This window comes from Haematobia irritans, chromosome 3, assembly GCF_050003625.1.
Source record: "Haematobia irritans isolate KBUSLIRL chromosome 3, ASM5000362v1, whole genome shotgun sequence".
Taxonomy (NCBI): Eukaryota; Metazoa; Arthropoda; class Insecta; order Diptera; family Muscidae; genus Haematobia; species Haematobia irritans.
Window position 1 is genome coordinate 102,031,985 of NC_134399.1, and position 18,957 is coordinate 102,050,941.

Consider the following 18,957-nt stretch of genomic DNA (forward strand, 5'->3'; position numbering starts at 1 on the left):
AACGAATATCAACTTTGAAATTTTTTTAAAGTATATTTCACAAAAGTGAAAAATCCATCTATATCGTCGAAGGGTACAGCGAAATGTTTGCAACAAAAAATATTTTTTTAGAAAATTAAAACCAAATTTTTAAGATTTGCATTCAATTGATTTATGATAATAACTAAATTTATTATACAATAACATGTTTTTTTTTTTGTTGAAATTTCCACATAATCACAATGTTTGTTTTGTTTAAATAATGTCAATTTCTGTACGTTTCGCACAGATTTTAACTAAAATATATATATAAATAAGAGATACAATCAATTTATAAAAATAAACATGAAAACAATTACGTACACAATATTATGATACAGGCATACAACTAATTTAATAAATAGCAAAGTAAAGAAGATCCAAAAACAAAAGTAAAGTAATGAAAGCAAAAATTTAAAACAAAAGAAAATTGGAATAATAGTAATAATTGTAGAAGAAGTGATTGCGAGAGGGATTTAATATAAAAAAAGAAACTAAATCCCTATGGTATACGGCCAATGTTTTTGATCATTTTATGATCATTTTTTATTATTATTATTATTTTATTGGTACTAATTAATAATTGAATGAACCTACGGCAATACAATTTCCAATGTCTGGTCCTAGTAGGATTGTTTGTAGTTGATGTGTTAACTTTGCATAAAGAGTGATTATATTATACGTTTTGTCTCACCAGTGTTCCGCCACTCTCTTTTCGAAGTGGGGACACTTTAGTGATACAAGGTGGGTGGGTGAATTCTGGGTATTATCATCATGTATGTGTGTGTGTGTGTGTGTACTTTTTTTGTTTCTTTGTGAGTGTAGGTTTTTATGTAAAATGTAGTAGTAGTATATGTGTGGATTTATTCGGATGTTTTTTTATCCTAACATTGCGATGGATCTATTCTCATTAGCCAATTAATCATATTTTGATGTGTATTTGGGTCTAACTTGGTATTTTTTTTTTTTTCGTTTGTCATCTCGTTTCATTGATTTTTGAATTGTAGTTTTCTATTCTTTTGTATTGTTTTTTAAGTTCTTTTATTTTTACAGTTTGCATTTTGCGCCTTAGTTAGTAACTCGCGCACGACACACACATATAACGAAGTGTAAGCTTAACAATAGTTTCATATCATTGTGAAATTAAAAGATAATTGTCAACAAACAAATTGATTAAAATCGAGTTATTCTGTTAATATTTTTTTTAAAGATTTTTCTATACGATATCGATTAAAATGGTCAATTGTTACTGCTAATAACAAATGAATCTTTTTCTTTTCCTCTGGCAAAACACAGTTGCTTTAAATTTTTTTAACCTACTCTGTATGTGTGGGTCTATTTATCTTTTTTTTAATATAGGATTGGTGTTTCTGTTTCTCAGTGTATTCTTGTGTGTGTGTGTATGTAAAGAGTGTCGTATGTAATAGATTATAACAGTAATAATGACATTGTCAATTGTTTCCCACTACTACTTGTGTGTGATTAAAATCTAATCATTTCTTCATTATCCAAATTCCCCACAAATTTGCCTTACTCTCCTCCTTCTCCTCCTCCTCACGCGCTACCCCAAATTTTGTTGGTGTGTGTGTGTGTGTTAAACCACGCGCCGTCGCCTCTTTGTATTTTTACTTGGCTGATGGCTGTTGTTGCTGCTGCTGTTGTTGTTGTTGTTGTATGGTATTATTATCGGCAGTGATTGACGATGGTGATTCGGACGATTTTTTCATTTTTTCACAATAATCATTGAATATATCACGAAAACGTGTCCAGCACTTTTCGGGTACAGTTATAGCTGTACGGAAATTTGATTTGACCTACAGAAAAAAACAAAAATTATTACTACAATCGATTAAATAACAAGTAAGTAAAGTCTAAAGTCGGGCGGGACCGATTATATTATACCCTTCACCACTATGTAAATCAAAATTTGTGTTACCATCTCAACTACTTCAAATTTTTTGGGAGTTATTATAAAGGTTTATGTTATGATTTATGGGGCGATACATATTTATTCGAGATACACAGAAAAAAATATCACCAAAATATTTCCAATTAAAAAGTTAATTGAAGTTGAAAATTTTTTCAATTAATAAATTAATTGATACAATTGACTTTTTAATCATGATAGAAACATTAAGTTAATTAAGTCAATGATTGAAATTTTTAAAATGTTTAATTAAAAAATTAATTGATACAATTAACTTTTTAGTCAAATTCGGAAGACTAATTCAGTTAAAAAAGTGCTGATTTTTTTTTACTTTTTTAATTAAAAATGTATTTCAAACAATCATTTGTTAATCCAAATAAAAACTCTAAGCCAATCTAACTAAGTAATTAAAAATAGTTACCTTTTTTAATTAATAAATTAATTTCGTTTTGCAATCAACATCAATTAAATTTTTCATTGAATCAATTAAAAAATTAATTGAATTTTGCTGAAAAAATCAATTAATTTTTTAATCAAGAATTTTTTCTATGCCCAATTAAAACTGTGATTGATACTATCATTTTCGTGATTGAAGACATTTCAATTAAAAAATTAATTGGATCAATTAATTTGGTGATTGAATCAGAGAAAATTTTTTTTGTGTGTATAGGACAAATTTGAGTAATATTTACAAGTTTTGCTACTTAGCAGTGGCGATTTTACAAGGATATTTGTTAGATCTCGCCCTCGAGATATGTGGTCAATTGTGGGTTGTGATATATTATTTGGCAAAGTCGGGCGATATTTCCACAAGTCGGTTGCAAGAATTGTAGAACCTGCGCGCATGTTCTAAAGTGCTTGCAACATTTTGTTATTCTTGCAACATCTTCTGAACAGAGCTGAAAGCAACAAATTAAATGGTGGGGCAGTTGATGCGTAGTTATTGAATTGTGTGTGGGTGTGTGCAAGAAAAGTTTGTAAGCCATGGATTCCCCGAACGTAAGTTTTTTTTTGCATTAAAGGAGGTACTAAGTTTACCATTAATTTTGTGATGCCATTTTCTTTCAATCTATTTTAGATTTTGCAAATAATTTCGTAAGCTTATATTATTTTTGCACTTATATTTTTGGTTTTCTCTCGTGAAACATAAGCTTAGTACCGCCCGTTTATATATAAAGTACATGCACACAAAAAATTTTTTTTCTGATTCAATCACGAAATTAATTGATCCAATTAATTTTTTAATTGAAATGTCTTCAATCACAGAATTGATAGTATCAATTAAAAAATTAATTGACAGTCAATTAAAAAATTAATTGATCCAATTAAATATTTAATTGATACTATTAATTTGTGTGATTGATTTTTATTTCAATTAAAAAATTTGTTGAATCAATTAAATTTTTAATTGAATATTTTTTAAAACTCAATTAAGATTTTAATTGGAAAAATTTTCGTGAAATTTTTTTCTGTGTGTGATAGTATTTTAAAAATAGTTGTCTCTAGCTTGAATGATTTTTGTGTAAGCTTCATATTCTATGATACTTCCGTGGAATAGCACAAAGTTAAGATTTACATTAGAAGAAGTAGAATAGGAGATCGTTCAATTAGTGTGGCAAATATAGCCAAATTCGTAAAACAAAAAAACTTTTACGTTAAAATTGAAAGTCAATGTAATTTATTTTCATTTTCAATCCCAAAAGTTCGACTCCAGAAATAAACAAAAACCAATATGAAATAAAACAAGTATATACGGCCGTAATCTTATGTACCCTCCACCATGGATTGCGTAGAAACTTCTACGAAAGACTTTCATCCACAATCGAATTACTTGGGTTGTGGTATCTTAAAACTTCTTAGCTTCGTTTTCTAAATTGTGAGATAGTCGATACGTGGTATATATTAGACAAAAAAGTTATGTATGGGTAAGTCTATAAATAATTACGAATCGACATGGACTTTTGCACGGTACGTAGAGCAAGAATTGAAATATGGGGGTCGCTTATATGGGGGCTATATAGAATTATGAACTTGATATGGACCAATTATTGTATGATTGGGGATCGATTTATCTGAGGGCTATATATAACTATAGGCCAATATGGACCTAGTTAGGCATGGTTGTTAACGGCCATATACTAGCACAATGTACCAAATTTCAACTGACTCGGATGAAATTTGCTCCTCCAAGAAGCTCCAAAACCAAATCTCGGGATCGGGACAGATATGGACCACTTTTGGCATGGTTGTTAAATATCATATACTACCCCCACGTACCGAATTTCAGCCAGATCGGATGAATTTTGCTTCTCCAAAAGGCACCGGATGTCAAATCTGGGGATCGTTTTATATGTGCGTTATACATAATTATGGACTGATATGAACCAATTCCTGCATGGTTGTTGGATACCATATACTAACATCACGTACCAAATTTCAACCGAATCGGATGAATTTTGCTCTTCCAAGGGGCTCCGGAGCTCAAATCTGGGTATCGGTTTATATGGGACCTATATATAATTATTGACCGATTTCGACCAATTTTGGCATGGGTGTTTAAGGACATATATTAACACCACGTACCAAATTTCATCAGATGAATTTTTGTCTTCCAAGAGGCTCCGGAGGTCAAATCTGGTGATCTGTTTGTATGGTGGCTATATATAATTATGTACCGATGTGGACCAATTTTTGCATGGTTGTTCGACCCCATATACTAACACCATGTACCAAATTTCAGCCAGATCGGATGAAATTTGCTTCTCTTAGAGGCTCCGCAAGCCAAATAGGGGGTCGGTTTACATGGGGGCTATATATAATTATTTGCATGGTTGTTAGTGACCATATACTAACACTATGTACTAAATTTCAGCCGGCTCGGATGAAATTTGGTTCTCTTAGAGCAATCGCAAGCCAAATTTGGGGGTCCGTTTATATGGGGGCTATACGTAAAAGTGGACCGATATGACCCAATTGCAATACCATCCGACCTACATCAATAACAACTACTTGTGCCAAGTCGATAGCTTGTTTCGTTCGGAAGTTAGCGTGATTTCAACAGACGGACGGACGGACGAACGGACATGCTCAGATCGACTCAGAATTTCACCACGACCCAGAATATATATACTTTATGGGGTCTTAGAGCAATATTTCGATGTGTTACAAAGGGAATGACAAAGTTAATATACCCCCATCCTATGGTGGAGGGTATAAAAATAACAATACGCGAAGCCATACCAAGCTTCATAGTTACTATATTTATTTATTTATTTATTTATTCATTATAATACAAAAGACTATTGGCCAATAACGTATTACAAAGCAACTATATACCTAAGTTATATCAAATAACAATTCCTATATTGTACAAAAATTATTGAAGTAATTGCTGCTTAAGGCATCCATATTTTTTCACAAAATTAAATCACACCACTGCTGTGCTGCCTGAGGTTCTGTAGAACATGCATAACCCACGCAAAACATTTATAACCCAAGTAGCAACAAGTTCTATGCAACATGGAATTGATTTTTATTATGCTTGATTTGGGTTCGATTGCCTTTCGTTGTGTATGTGTTTTCAAGCCATGCTGCCGTCGAACGAGGTATTTGTTTGGTTTGTTTAGCGAAGCGCTGATGTTCTGCATGTTTTATAAAAATCCAAGCCATTTGAAATCGCAGACCTTTATTATGGACCGATATGGACTAATTTTTGCATGGTTGTTAGTGTCCATATAGTTACACAAAACACAAAATTTCAACTGAATCTAATGAAATTTGTTACTCCAAGAAGATTCAAAACCACATCCTGGGATCGGTTTATATGGGGCTATATATGATTATCGACCGATATGGACCGATTTTGGCATGGTTGTTAAAGACCATATAATAACAGCACGTACCAAATTTCAACCGGATCGGATAAAATTTGCTCCTCCAAGAAGCTCCGAAGGTCAAATCTGGGGATCGGTTTTTATATGGGGCTATATATAATTATGGACCGATATGGACCAATTTTTGCATGGTTGTTAGATACCATATACGAACAGCATGTACCAAATTTCAGCCGGATCGGATGAAATTTGCTTCTCTTAAGAGGATCCGCAAGCCAAATCTGGGGATTTGCAATACCATCCGACCTACATCAATAACAACTACTTGTGCCAAGTTTCAAGTCGATAGCTTGTTTCGTTCCTGGTTTCAACAGACGGACTTACGGACGAACGGACATGGTTAGAATTTCAACACGACCCAGAATACATCGATGTGTTACAAACGGAATGACAAATTTTATATACCCCCCATCCTATGCTGGAGGGTAAAAAAAATATAACCAATATATTACCAATTTTTTAATTGGGTTCGATGGTATCTATCATTTTCATGATTGAAGCAAGAATTAAAAAATCAAATAAAAAAATCATCTTAAATGAAATCTTTTTAAGCCAAATGAAACCTTTCACACAACTTTTAAACCAATTAGAAAAGTTTTAAATCATTGAGAAATGTCAACAATATTACTTAGAGGGCATAAGGTTAGGTTAGGTGGCAGCCCGATGTATCAGGCTCACTTAGACTAATCAGTCCATTGTGATACCACATTGACAAGGGACCTCCTTTTTATAGCCGAGTCCGAACGGCGTTCCACATTGCAGAGAAACCACTTAGACAAGCTTTGTAACCCTCAGAAATGTCACCAGCATTACTGAGGTAGGATAATCCACCGATGAAAAACTTTTGGTGTTCGGTCGAAGCAGGAATCGAACCCACGACCATGTGTATGCAAGGCGGGCATGCTAACCATTGCACCACGGTGGCATGAACCACCGCTGAAAAACATTTTGGTGTTCGGTCGAAACTAGAGGTGTGCACGTGAGTAATTACACACGCTCATGCACACTAACAACGGAATTACTAACGCAGACACACGAAAAGAAAATTTGTACTCACGCACACTCGCGCACGAAAATGTTGCGAATCACGAAAAATACCATGACTCACGAAAAATGTGACTCACGAATAATTTTATGAGTAATATACCTGTCTGACGAACACTCACGAAGCTATTATTTTCGAGACTCACGCACACTCTCGCTGTTGCCATGAGCGTGACTCACGACTCACGCGTGAATCACGAAAATTATCGTGAGTCACGACAATTTCGTGTCACGTGCACACCTCTAGTCGAAACTAGAAATGAACCCATGACCATTTGTATGCAAAGCGGGCATGTTAACCATTTCACAACGGTAGCTTCCTTTTTTATCGCAGAGAACAGAAGGAAGGGAATTCCCTTTAACTAAGCATTTTGTAATACAAACTTTTTTTTTGAACGGTAAACGTATTAATTTGTAATGAAAAAGGTTTAATTTAATTGGATAAAGATTTCATTTTGGCTTGAAAAAATCATTTGAAACGTAAAAGGTTTAATTTAGTTTTCATTGAAAATTTAAAAGGTTTTCCTGGAGTGAAAAATATTAGTCCTGAAATTAAAATATTAACTATTTAAACCATACTCATCAAATCTCCAAATTTTTGGCAAAACAGATGGAAATTTCGTATTCGAACAAAAAATATCAGAATTCAAATTTTCGCCGGAATTAATAGATTGCTTTCGATACGATTTGGGATTCTGTCGCCAATTTTTTAGCCGCCATATAGTTGCCATGTTATCTTGTAATAACAAACTAAACATTCCTTTGTTTACTTACCTCACTAATACGCATATAAACACCTCTATTGTTTTGGCCAATATCAAAGTAGAAATTCTTATTATCTACTTTCATGTGACGCTCTTCTGGTAGATCGCCCTTAAATCTGCAATGTAAAATTAGAAATATTTAAAGACGATAGCAAATGGAAAACGCTGCTACACGCATACCCCCCATCATTGGTACCAAATTCTTCTAATAGATCGGTGAGGGCATCACGAAATTCTATCATACCTTGAGCAGGTATGGCAATTTGCGAACGTGGTCCACCACGTGTGATAGTTTGGGAAACCTACAGTAAATAGAAGTCATTATTAGAGAAGTCAGCTTTCTAACAAAAAACAAAGATACAATATAAGGCAAAGTCCCTTGCATAATGCTCTGATCGATTATTGCAACGAGATCAATCGGTATATTTTGACTATCCCTTATTATTGATATAAAAATATTTCCACATGAACTATAATTACATAATCGGTTTATAAGGAGAATATGTAGACTGTATATACGGTATATTGTGCCGTCATACGCATACTACATTTTCAGGTCAAATATAAAACCAGATTCCAAATTGAAATATATTTAAATATTTCCAGATTCAAAATTCCACTATTGTCATATGCAAAATATACCGCTTAAACTCTCTTACATCGACATCTTTCAAATTTCAGGGTAATCTGACAAATTTTGTCGATTCCATATATTAATGAAATAAAATCATGAGATAAGTTAATAAGTTATACAAGGTATCCCAACAAAAAAATGGACGTTCTTCTTAAGGCACAACTTTAAAAGCACTTCCAAAAATGTCCTCCCAAAGATGTTCTTTATTTTAACTGCAAATGAAGTTCATTTGAGAAAATTTTTAATAACTCGCTTTTTTCATATTTTTAATGGGAAATTCAAAATTTTATTGTTTCAATTGGTTTAAAAACAGATTAAAAATTAATAATATAGTGCAAATTATTTAAATTTTGTCGAAAAAAATGCTAAATTCTTTCGAATTTTTGACAATATGTGATGTCAAACGTTCCAGACAAGCGTTATAATGCATTAAAAATCATAAAAAAAATTAAAAATTATTTATTCGTCAAAATATCACAAAATTTCTTTATTCACATCCAAATCACTGGATTCGCATCATACCTTAAGAAGTGATGCAAATTCAATATAACGGGCTGTTGATATGGTGGACATCCGTCCTATGACAAGCCCATGTTAAAATGATCGCTTCTGCGCCAATTTTTTATTTTTATTTTATTTATTCATTCAGAGCATGTAATTCTAAGCCTATTTGGCCAAAATAAAATAATTACAATTTTGCACCACTTCCGGATCCAAAAAAAAACATTTTCACTACTTTTTTGGCGATGCTTTTTTTGTTGGGTATATATGGAAACATGGAAATAAAGCCCCACAGAGAATATTAAAGAAAGAGAGAACAACGTCCCAAAGAGGATATGAAACAATGCCCAAAAAATGGGGCGTTTTTTCATAATGAAATAAATGCCCATTTCAAATATTAAATAAAGCCCCAAAATATGAAATAAGGCCCCAATTGTATATGAATTAACACCCCAAAATTTTAAAAAGAAGGCAAAACATTCAGCACTTAGGAATAACCCAAATTAGCAAAAAAAAAATATACAGTTTGAAAGCTTCGAAGATACGTGACTTCACAAATTTTTTTATTGGCCTGTCAGTAACAACGGATATATTTCTTGGTGTTATCTGAAATGAAGAACTGTTTTTTTTTTTTCAAAACATATACTTAAAAAGTATCGATAATATTCCAAATATACGATAAGAAAATAGTGCAAGTTGTTTTCCTTGGTACTACAAAATTGCACACACTGCCTATCCTTTGGTATATTATCGACACTGATCCATAAAACATCATTCCAAACGTCGTTTCTGTCGGAATGTTATCGACTCTCATACGTACAACGTCATTTTAATATATATACGATACGAATTTTGTAGTTGCAAGACAAAAATTGCGCGATACTCTTTATATTTTATGGATGATTATAGATAATACCCCAAAAGAGAATATTCGAAATCGCGCGATTTTTTCCTTGCAACTACTAAATTGCACAAAGTTTCGTATATAATCCTTTGGGGTATTATCGATAGTTTTATTCCAAAACGAGACGATACGAAACTATCGAGAGTACCCAAAGGGAGTTGCAAGAAAAAATCGCGTGATTTTTTCCTTGCCAATGTCAGTGGCTCTTGGCCAATCTAAAAGTCGATTTGAGTCAATTATAGAAAAGTCGACTTGTTCCTATTTTCGATCTTAATTCGAACTTTATTTTAATACTAAAATTAAGGATAATAAAAAATCATTAGTCGAAGCGATTATGAAATACGTCGAGGACTACATATCCAGCAAAAACTCTCATTACCCTGTAATCTTGTAGTTACCCAGCAAAAATTAGGTAACCACAGCTCATTACAATTTGCATTACCAATAGTAAAATTGTTATTACACATTGCATTACATTGCGGTGAATTATAATGACGATAATAAATACACTGTCTAAAGACAATTAGAAATTTTAGTTTTTAGAATGCCGACTTTTTACCTTTAAAAAATTTACTCATAAAAAATTCGGCTTTTTAAATTACAATAGTAGTCAAATAATTCAATTTTGCCAACACTGACTCGGAGTTTGTGATGATTTTTTCGATTATGGCCTACATCGAATTTATATTTATATTTTTCTAAAAGCTTACCCTTAGAAAACGACCCCTTGCATTCTCTTTCAAGTCCAAATAGTAACGCCTATTATCCTTGGTCATCATTTCCGATTTCAGTTTACCGTCCTCAGGTAAATTATCGGGATTCGGTGGTCCTATAAATTAATTCGATATAATTGGCTTATATAGTCCAAAGTTGAATAAGTCATTAAGAAATTACCCAAAGAAGCATAGTAATCACTGAATGTTGACAAATGATCACGAAATTCTGCAGCTGTTGATAAAGCTAAATATACCTGACTGCGTCTACCATCAGCCCCGATCTGAAAATTATCGATGCCATCAAATTAGTAACGCAACATATAGATTTTAATCTTCACTTACCTCAGCCACTTTGATAAAACGGCCTCTACGATTTTGTTTTACATCTAAATAAAATCTCTTCGATTGTATTTGCAACATTTTAGTAGCCAACTCCTGTTCGGTTTGTCCCTGAGGAGCTATTTTTGGGAATAGAGAAAATATATATATAATACATTCATTTTATTATTAAAATGTTTTGTAGTAAAAATTTGAATTTCTGGTATACTTTTCGCAGAAGGATCAAAGTCACACCGACCTGCGCCATCCATGCTGCTGGGAGCATTATATTCTGTAAGAAAGTAATTTTTAATATATTGTTCCATTCATAGATTCGTTTGAAATATTCGATAAAATATAGTTTTCATTAAATGTTCTTATACGTACTTGATCCTCCTAGATCTCCATCTCCGCTACCAATATCCGACATTTTGCTTTTATTCGTTTTCTCCTACTTGAAGGTTAAAATTAAAGAACACCTTAAAGCGTTTTTTTTTTCTATATCGGGTCAATAATCTATATTGCCTCCTATACGCCTATACCCAAATTAACAGCTAGGAGGGATTTTTGTATTGTCGTTTCGAGTTTTCACCACACTCTTCGTTCGCCGTCCAACTTTTTGGGATCTTTAGATCTTGCGTTAGACGTTGTGTTGTCTAATTGCCAGTCAGCTCAGTGTTACCAGGTAGCGTGTGAGTGTCGTACGCGCGCGTTCTTACACAAGTTTAACTCCGCTTTCACACTTTACCACACTTTACCACCTGAAATTGAAATAAATACAATAATAATAAATACGACAGCTAATTTTGATATTCTTTGGTATTGAATGTATTCGTTTTTTGTTGTGTCACCAGGACTCTGAATTTTGTCAATTATTACTTGCCATTTTTGGGAATAATTTTGGAATAGAAAGAATACGAAAAAGTACTTTTCATTGATAATTTAGAGGAATTTCTCGTTTTGTATACGATTTACTATTCCTTTTCTAGCCATTTATATAAGTTTGTTCTATATTTAGTTGACGATTTTTTTTTTTAATTTTTACAAAATAATAAATTTCAAGATCGTGCTTTAATTTTAAAACTAATCTAGGCTGCACAAATATTACAGAAAAATTAACCGAAGATTATTAACTTTATACCATTTAATTAAGTGAAATATTTAATAAATGGCAAATACGGGTATTGTTATATATGTATATGGGTATGGAAGTTCACGCTTATGTATTGCTTTAGGGCCATTCAAAACCTCATTCATTGTACTGTTTGTTGGAAGCAGTGAAATTACCTTTAGAAAGCAACGCCACTAAATCAGAGCTATATACCGTCCGTCTGTCTGTGAACACATATTTGTGATCAAAATCCAGGTCGCAGTTTTAGTCCGATCGACTTCAAATTTGGCACAAGTTTCTGTTTTGGGTCAGAATAGAATCCTATTGATATGCACTTATATGGGCCAGAAGCCAGAGTTTTACCCTAATTGGCTTGAAATTTTGCTCAAAAGAGAACAATTAGTACTATATTGTGCAAAATTTGATTAAAATCAGTTAGATTCAGATTTAGATATATCTCCCATATATATCTTTCGCCCGATATAGAATTATATGGCCCCAGAGTTTTACCCTAATTTTATTGAAATTTTGCACAAGGAAAACAATTAGTATTATAGTCTCTCTTCCTGCACAAATACAAAACCTAAGCAACGCAATTCAGTTCAAAACATCCCCCTATTAAGCATTGTTTAAACGCCGAAAAACGCAATTTATTTTCTTATTTTATTTGTTCGTTATATTTCATTACACTTTATTGCGTTTAATTTGTTTTTTCTGTTTATCGCAATTTTTATTGTTTTCGCTTTCATCTTTTATTGTGTTTTTCTTTTTATGAATGATTTATGAAAGATAATGAATGTTATTAATCCTTATTTCCTTTTATGATATCCTAAATATTGTGTTTAATCATCTTGAATCACATACTGTATTTATGAGATTGTAATCTTTTGTATGTGAAACTATAAATAAACCAACTTGAAACTAGTTAAGTGTACTAAATTTGGTTGAAATCGGTTCAGATTTGGATATAGCTCCCATATATATCTTTCGCCCGATTACACCCATATGATCACGGAGGCCAAAATTATTCTCCCATTTACGTTTTTTGTTGAAATAGCAGGACTATTATTCTAACTATGCATGTCATATTTGGTCAAAATCGGTTCATATATATGTACGCCAGAGTAGGGGAATATGGTAGATTGTTTCATATTTTATTCAGCACTATTAACAATACTATTAAACGTATTCCTTTTGCAAAATTTGAAGCAAATCAGAATAAAACTCTGGCTTTTTTTGCCATATAGGTAAACATCAGACAAAAAATATTAAAGTTGGGTAGTTCGCGAACGAACTAGTTCAAGTGAACGGATCACTGAAATGAACGGACTGAACTAGATCACATTAATCGTTCTTTTTCGTTCACCATGTCAGTTCAGCTAGCTAAACAGTTTGTTTGCTCAGTTATTTTTGCTTTCCTTGGCATTGTCATAGTTTTCAGTCCTTAAACTCATATCGCTTTTTGTTGCACATAAATTATTCGGGATTATTTTCGTATTTATTTTTGTGGGATGAATAAAACAACGCAATATACTTGTACTTTATTATGAATTTGAAATGAACCAGAAAAGAACTGGAAACCCCTCACTGGCCGACAATGAACTAGAGAACTAACTGACCGAACTAGTTCACTGACCGAAAAAGAGCTGAAGTGAGCGATCATTTCATTGAACTACAATGCCCATCACTAAAAAATATATATGGGAGCTATATCTAAATCTGAACCGATTTCAACGAAATTTGGTATACTTAATGATGCTATTAAACGTACTCCTTGTGCAAAATTTGAAGCAAATCAGGGTAAAATTCTGGCTTTTGAGGCCATATAAGTTCAAATCGGACGGAAGATATATATGGGAGCTATATCTAAATCTGAACCGATTTGGCTGATATTTTGCATATCTTACGAAAGCCCCAAAATATTTGGCTGCCCGAAATTTTGAGAAAATACGTTTATAAATACGTCAATTATGACCAGATCGGTGATAAATATATATGACAGCTATATCTAAATCTGAACCGATTTTTTTTTCAAAATCAATAGCGATTGTCTTTCAGCCAATGTAAACCTCTGTGCAAAATTTGAGGACGATCAGACTGCGAGCTGTACTTTGCACACAAAATTACATACACATATACAGACGGACGGACAGACAGACAGACAGACGGACATCGCTAAATCGACTCAGAATTTAATTCTAAGACGATCGATATACTAAACGATGGGTCTCAGACTTTTCCTTCTTGGCGTTACATACAAATGCACAAACTTATTATACCCTGTACCACAGTAGTGGTAAAGATCGGCAGTATATTGCGATAATAAAGCATTGTGTATATACGAGACTAACTTGATAGTCCCTAAAAATATTAGCATTTGAACTTATTTATTATTCCATACCAATATTACAATTTCTCGGTACCGATATTGGTAAAAAAAAATATACTATGTTATAGTAGAGCAATTTGAATTGTAAAAACTCTACCCTTTTGGTAGAATTCTACCAATTGTGGCGAACGCACAATTGAACCGAACCACAGACCTTTCAATTTTTTCTTTGGAAAACGAAAATCGCCGTTGAAATCATTCTCTTATAAATACATATTGGGAAAAACTTGACTTCATGTCCAATAAAATTGAGAAGAAAAAAAAACAGTATTAGAGATTGAATGGATTGATATTATGGAGCCTAAGTAGCTACGTAACAGTAACATATTTGAGTATTGGAATGGTTCCCCTTTTCAACATTTAAGAGCAACGGTACTAGTACGGTCCAGCAAAAATGTACAAAAAATCCTTATTTGTCAATATAATATCAAACTATTGAATTTTGAATTCTATTTTGAATATTGCTAAAGGAATTTATAAGACATTGACAGAATTATCTTTGTTTTGTTGTTTTTTATGCCTTTGTTGTATCAAATATTGAACTAAAGCACCTCAAACTTCTTTAACTACAAATTTCCGGAAAATAAGCGGCTTCGGCCTATTATAGCTTTTTTTCCAAACTTCGGATCTAATCTTTAGACGTCTCTACCTTTATTGATCTATGACCGAACGAAAACCTTCGTTTCGTTTGTTACAATTGACTTTATACGGTGATTAGACGAGTTTGTTTTTAGATTTTTGATAAATAATCCATATTGCATACCAATGGCAATAATATAAATTCGGCAGCGAGGAATGGATCAACCCATAACAGGTACATAACTATCTGCACGAGGATTGCCTTTCATATGCCAGCATTGGACAACCCTAGTGTTGCAATCTGCCAACTATCGTAAAGCTTGACAGTTTTGAGTTTATTGTTGTTTACAACAGCTTAAAACATTCACCTCCCCAAAAAATAGAATTAAAGCGTGAACATTTTCGTGCCATTATTTTTTACACCTGCCGACGTGGATTAACTCAAAAACAGTACATCCACGAACTTAATCAAATTGTTGGCGATGAACCTCCGTCAAGGATCAGTATTTATCGAAAGTATGGTGAATTCATCCGTTCAGATCGTAGTTCATTCCAAAACGAATTTTGTTAGGGTAGTCTAAAGACAGTTGTTGTTCCGGAAACCATTGATGCTGTGCGTCAACTGATATTGCAAGTTCATCATGTGGCATATCATGAGATTCGGACAGCCTTAGGTATTAGTGAAACAAACAAACATTGTTGCATGAACATTTGACAGTCAAAAAATGTGTTCCCGTTGGATCCCACGCAATTTGTCAATCGCTCAAAAACGATAGAAAAAATAAATACGATGACGGTCCTTTGAAACACATGTATTAAAATGTGATAGGCGATGAATCGTGGATTTAAGTGCGCATCTGTCGAAAGTTCAGCACCTGAAGATGCGTTCAGAATGCCAAAAGAGCTTGGACAATTGGTTCAAACGCATGCAAATGTTTATATACCCAGCAAAAAAAAATTTGGAAGGTCTTCTTAAGGCACAACTTTAAAAGCACTTCCAAAAATGTTCTCCCAAAGATCTCTTAATTTTAACTGCACAGGAAGTAGATTTGAGTCAATATTTTATAACTCGCTTTTTTCATATTTTTAATTGGAAATTTAAAATTTTATTGTTTCAAATGGGTTAAAAACAGATTAAAAATTAATAAAATAGTGCAAATTATTTAAATTTTGCCGAAAATAATGCTAAATCTTTTTTAGAAAAATTGCGAATTTTTGAAAATATTTGATGTCAAAGCGTTATAATGCATTAAGAATCATAAAACATTTTAAAAATTATTTATTCGTCAAAATATCGCAAAATTTCTTTATTCACATCCAAATCACTGGATTCGCATCACACATTAAGAAGTGATGCAAATTCAGTGCAACGGCCGTTGAAATTGTGGACATCCGTCCTATGACAAGACCATGTTGAAGGGAAGGTTAGGTTAGGTTAGGTGGCAGCCCGATGTATCTGGCTCACTTAGACTATTCAGTCCATTGTAATACCACGTTGGTGAAATTCTCTCTTATCACTGAGTACTGCCCGATTCTATGTTAAGCTCAATGACAAGGGACCTCCTTTTTATAGCCGAGTCCGAACGGCGTTCTACATTGCAGTGAAACCACTTAGAGAAGCTTTGAAACCCTCAGAAATGTCACCAGCATTACTGAGGTGGATAATCCACCGCTGAAAAACTTTTTGGTGTTCGGTCGAAGCAGGAATCGAACCCACGACCTTGTGTATGCAAGGCGGGCATGCTAACCATTGCACGACGGTGGCTCACAAGACCATGTTGAAATCATCGCTTCTGCGCTAATTTTGCACCACTCCCGGATCCAAAAATAACATTTTCACTACTTTTTTGGCGACGCTTTTTTTTTGCTGGGTAGTTTAAAGGGGAATATTTTGAAAATCAATAGCTTTTTGGATTATTAATATTTGTTTTTGTTCTATAATCGCAAAATAAAAAAGACAACCCTCGTACATATATGCCACGAACATCTCATGGAATGCAAGGGAAGGAATTTCTTAAATTGTTTTCATCTTAAAAGACAAGTAAAGGATTTTTCATAAGAATTGGGATATTCCCCTTGTATTTTCATTCCAATGATTAGGGTCCTGCATTTTATGGTCATATAGGAACACCTTGACACTGTGTCACATACCAGACTTAGACAACATTTTAAAAAATATTAAGATGTTAGAACGTATTACACATATTTTGTTCCAAGTGCGAGTTGAACCTACGACTTTCTGCGTCAAGTCAAGTTAACCATGGCTCACTGTGGCTCCATACTTTATAGATGCAGATATACATGGAGTGACTGTCATATTCGCTCTATATAACACGAATACATATGGGTTCCAAGGACACACATTTTCGTTTATTTTATTTCGTCTCGGTTATGGAATCGAACCCAAAAAAAAAAAATTCACAGCAATTTATTACAATAATCTATTTAGCTTAAAGCCAAATTCATGGTTTTATTTAGTTTATTTGTCCAATACCTTAAAAGCCAGTTCAGCTTTAAATGTGTATCACATAGTCACCACATCACTACTATCGATCCAATAGGACAACAATGGACAAAACTAATTATAGGGTATTTTCACAGTGTTTATTAAATATCCAAGATAACACAATTTTGGTTGGTTATTTATTACAACAACTGTGTTGTTAAATATTTCACTTTTTTTCATACAAAATTAGGTAAAACCCGAAGAAAAATTACATGTTGTGGGGAAAAACTGTTGAAGAATTTTTCCTCAACACCACCATGACGTGTGACATTGAATTCATATCGGGACCTGATTTTTGTTTTTGTGTTTTTCCTTTCATATATATTTTTTTATTCCTTTTAACTGTCTTTCAGGAAGTAGTCCTTTGTGAAAATCGTTTGTATTACACTAAGGCACTTGTGAGTAATACCCAGAGCCCCGAAATGGGTAGAAGTCCGATATTATAAACCACTGAATTTCGAAAGCAAAAGTCAATCAATGAAACAAAATCCTGCTCAGTTATATACGAATAATATATTATATAGGTATGGATGGATGTATATGGATATAGACGATTGTTGCCACCATATGTAAGACGATGATGATGATAATGATGGTGTTGTCAATAAATTCATAAAACTGTCACTTTTCCACGGATTCGTTCTTGCCTGGGTCAGGTCGTTGGTCATTTTTTAATATTATTGGTTTTCACAACAGCAGCAGCCTTTTGCCACACTCACTCACATATTCCTTGCTGCTGTTCCACACACTATGTAATAAGTTGACAATTCCAAATTTCGTTGATTGCACCACATATATGTGAATGTACATTACACACAATACTAGTAGACATTAAACCTTGAAGATGGCTTCATACCCCCCAACACTATCAACATTGCTCGGTTCGCGTCGCCGTTTATTTTTGCAAATCCACTTGAATTCGGCTAAGAACTCTGTTGGAAAACTCTGCTCTGCCTCAACGACGGTAATAATGATGTTGGATTTCAACAGCAACAATAATTGGTTTTTCAGATTCGCCCATTAAGTTTCCCTATTTACCTTTAACACAACATCACAAATACATTACCACACAATATTATGTACAATTTTTAAGCTATATAGTTTCGTTTCAGTCTTGGAAAATTCATAGAAAACCTAGGAAAAGCTTAACGCACCTCTTCACACAAAAAACACAACTGCTCTGAAAATGTTAGTACTGGGCAGTGTTGCCAATTTACGTATTTGTATGTAAAATGGAGTGAAAAATGACAGCTATATCAGTTTTGCTACCCATAGAAATGTATAGTTGTTTTTCTTTGCGAAATTCCATGGTGTTCTGTCCAAAGCAAATTTAACAAGGTATTTTCAAGGTATCAGTTGATTTGGTGTTTTTTTTTTTGTTTAATGCTTAGTACTAAGTTTGTTTCTGCGAAAAACGAATATCTTCATCAATCTCCGTAAATAGGGTCTCAAACCCAGGGATGTTAACTTATTTATGCGAAATAATATGACTGCCTATTTTTTCGTGCGAAAAATCCAGGGTTGTATAAATATGTGTTTGAAAATGCTCAAAACAAAGATTTCTCATTTATTCCGCGCCAACGCTTTTTTTACGTGGAGTATAACACTTTTTCGTGCGAAAACGTGATCTTAGTACTAGGCTTAAAGCCCAGT

At 33.3% G+C, this 18,957-nt stretch overlaps 1 protein-coding gene across 6 annotated transcripts; it reads right to left on the bottom strand.

The window, feature by feature from the left end:
- Positions 1-560: 560 nt before the first annotated feature.
- Positions 561-18,525, bottom strand: Pur-alpha (Purine-rich binding protein-alpha). Of its 6 annotated transcripts, none has more exons than XM_075298684.1 (9): positions 18,459-18,525; positions 11,107-11,480; positions 10,949-11,011; positions 10,744-10,859; positions 10,580-10,682; positions 10,396-10,514; positions 7,827-7,948; positions 7,657-7,762; positions 561-1,832 (listed from the first exon to the last, which is right to left on the bottom strand). In XM_075298684.1, exons 2-9 carry the CDS (start codon positions 11,147-11,149, stop codon positions 1,644-1,646), a joined length of 861 nt encoding a protein of 286 aa, XP_075154799.1. In that variant the 5' UTR covers positions 11,150-11,480; positions 18,459-18,525; the 3' UTR covers positions 561-1,643. The 6 variants fall into 6 exon arrangements, with proteins under 6 accessions (XP_075154799.1, XP_075154800.1, XP_075154802.1 ...); XM_075298685.1 differs by lacking the exon at positions 18,459-18,525 and adding an exon at positions 18,388-18,406; XM_075298687.1 differs by lacking the exon at positions 18,459-18,525 and adding an exon at positions 18,028-18,178 and having other exon boundaries at positions 10,979-11,011.
- Positions 18,526-18,957: the final 432 nt, after the last annotated feature.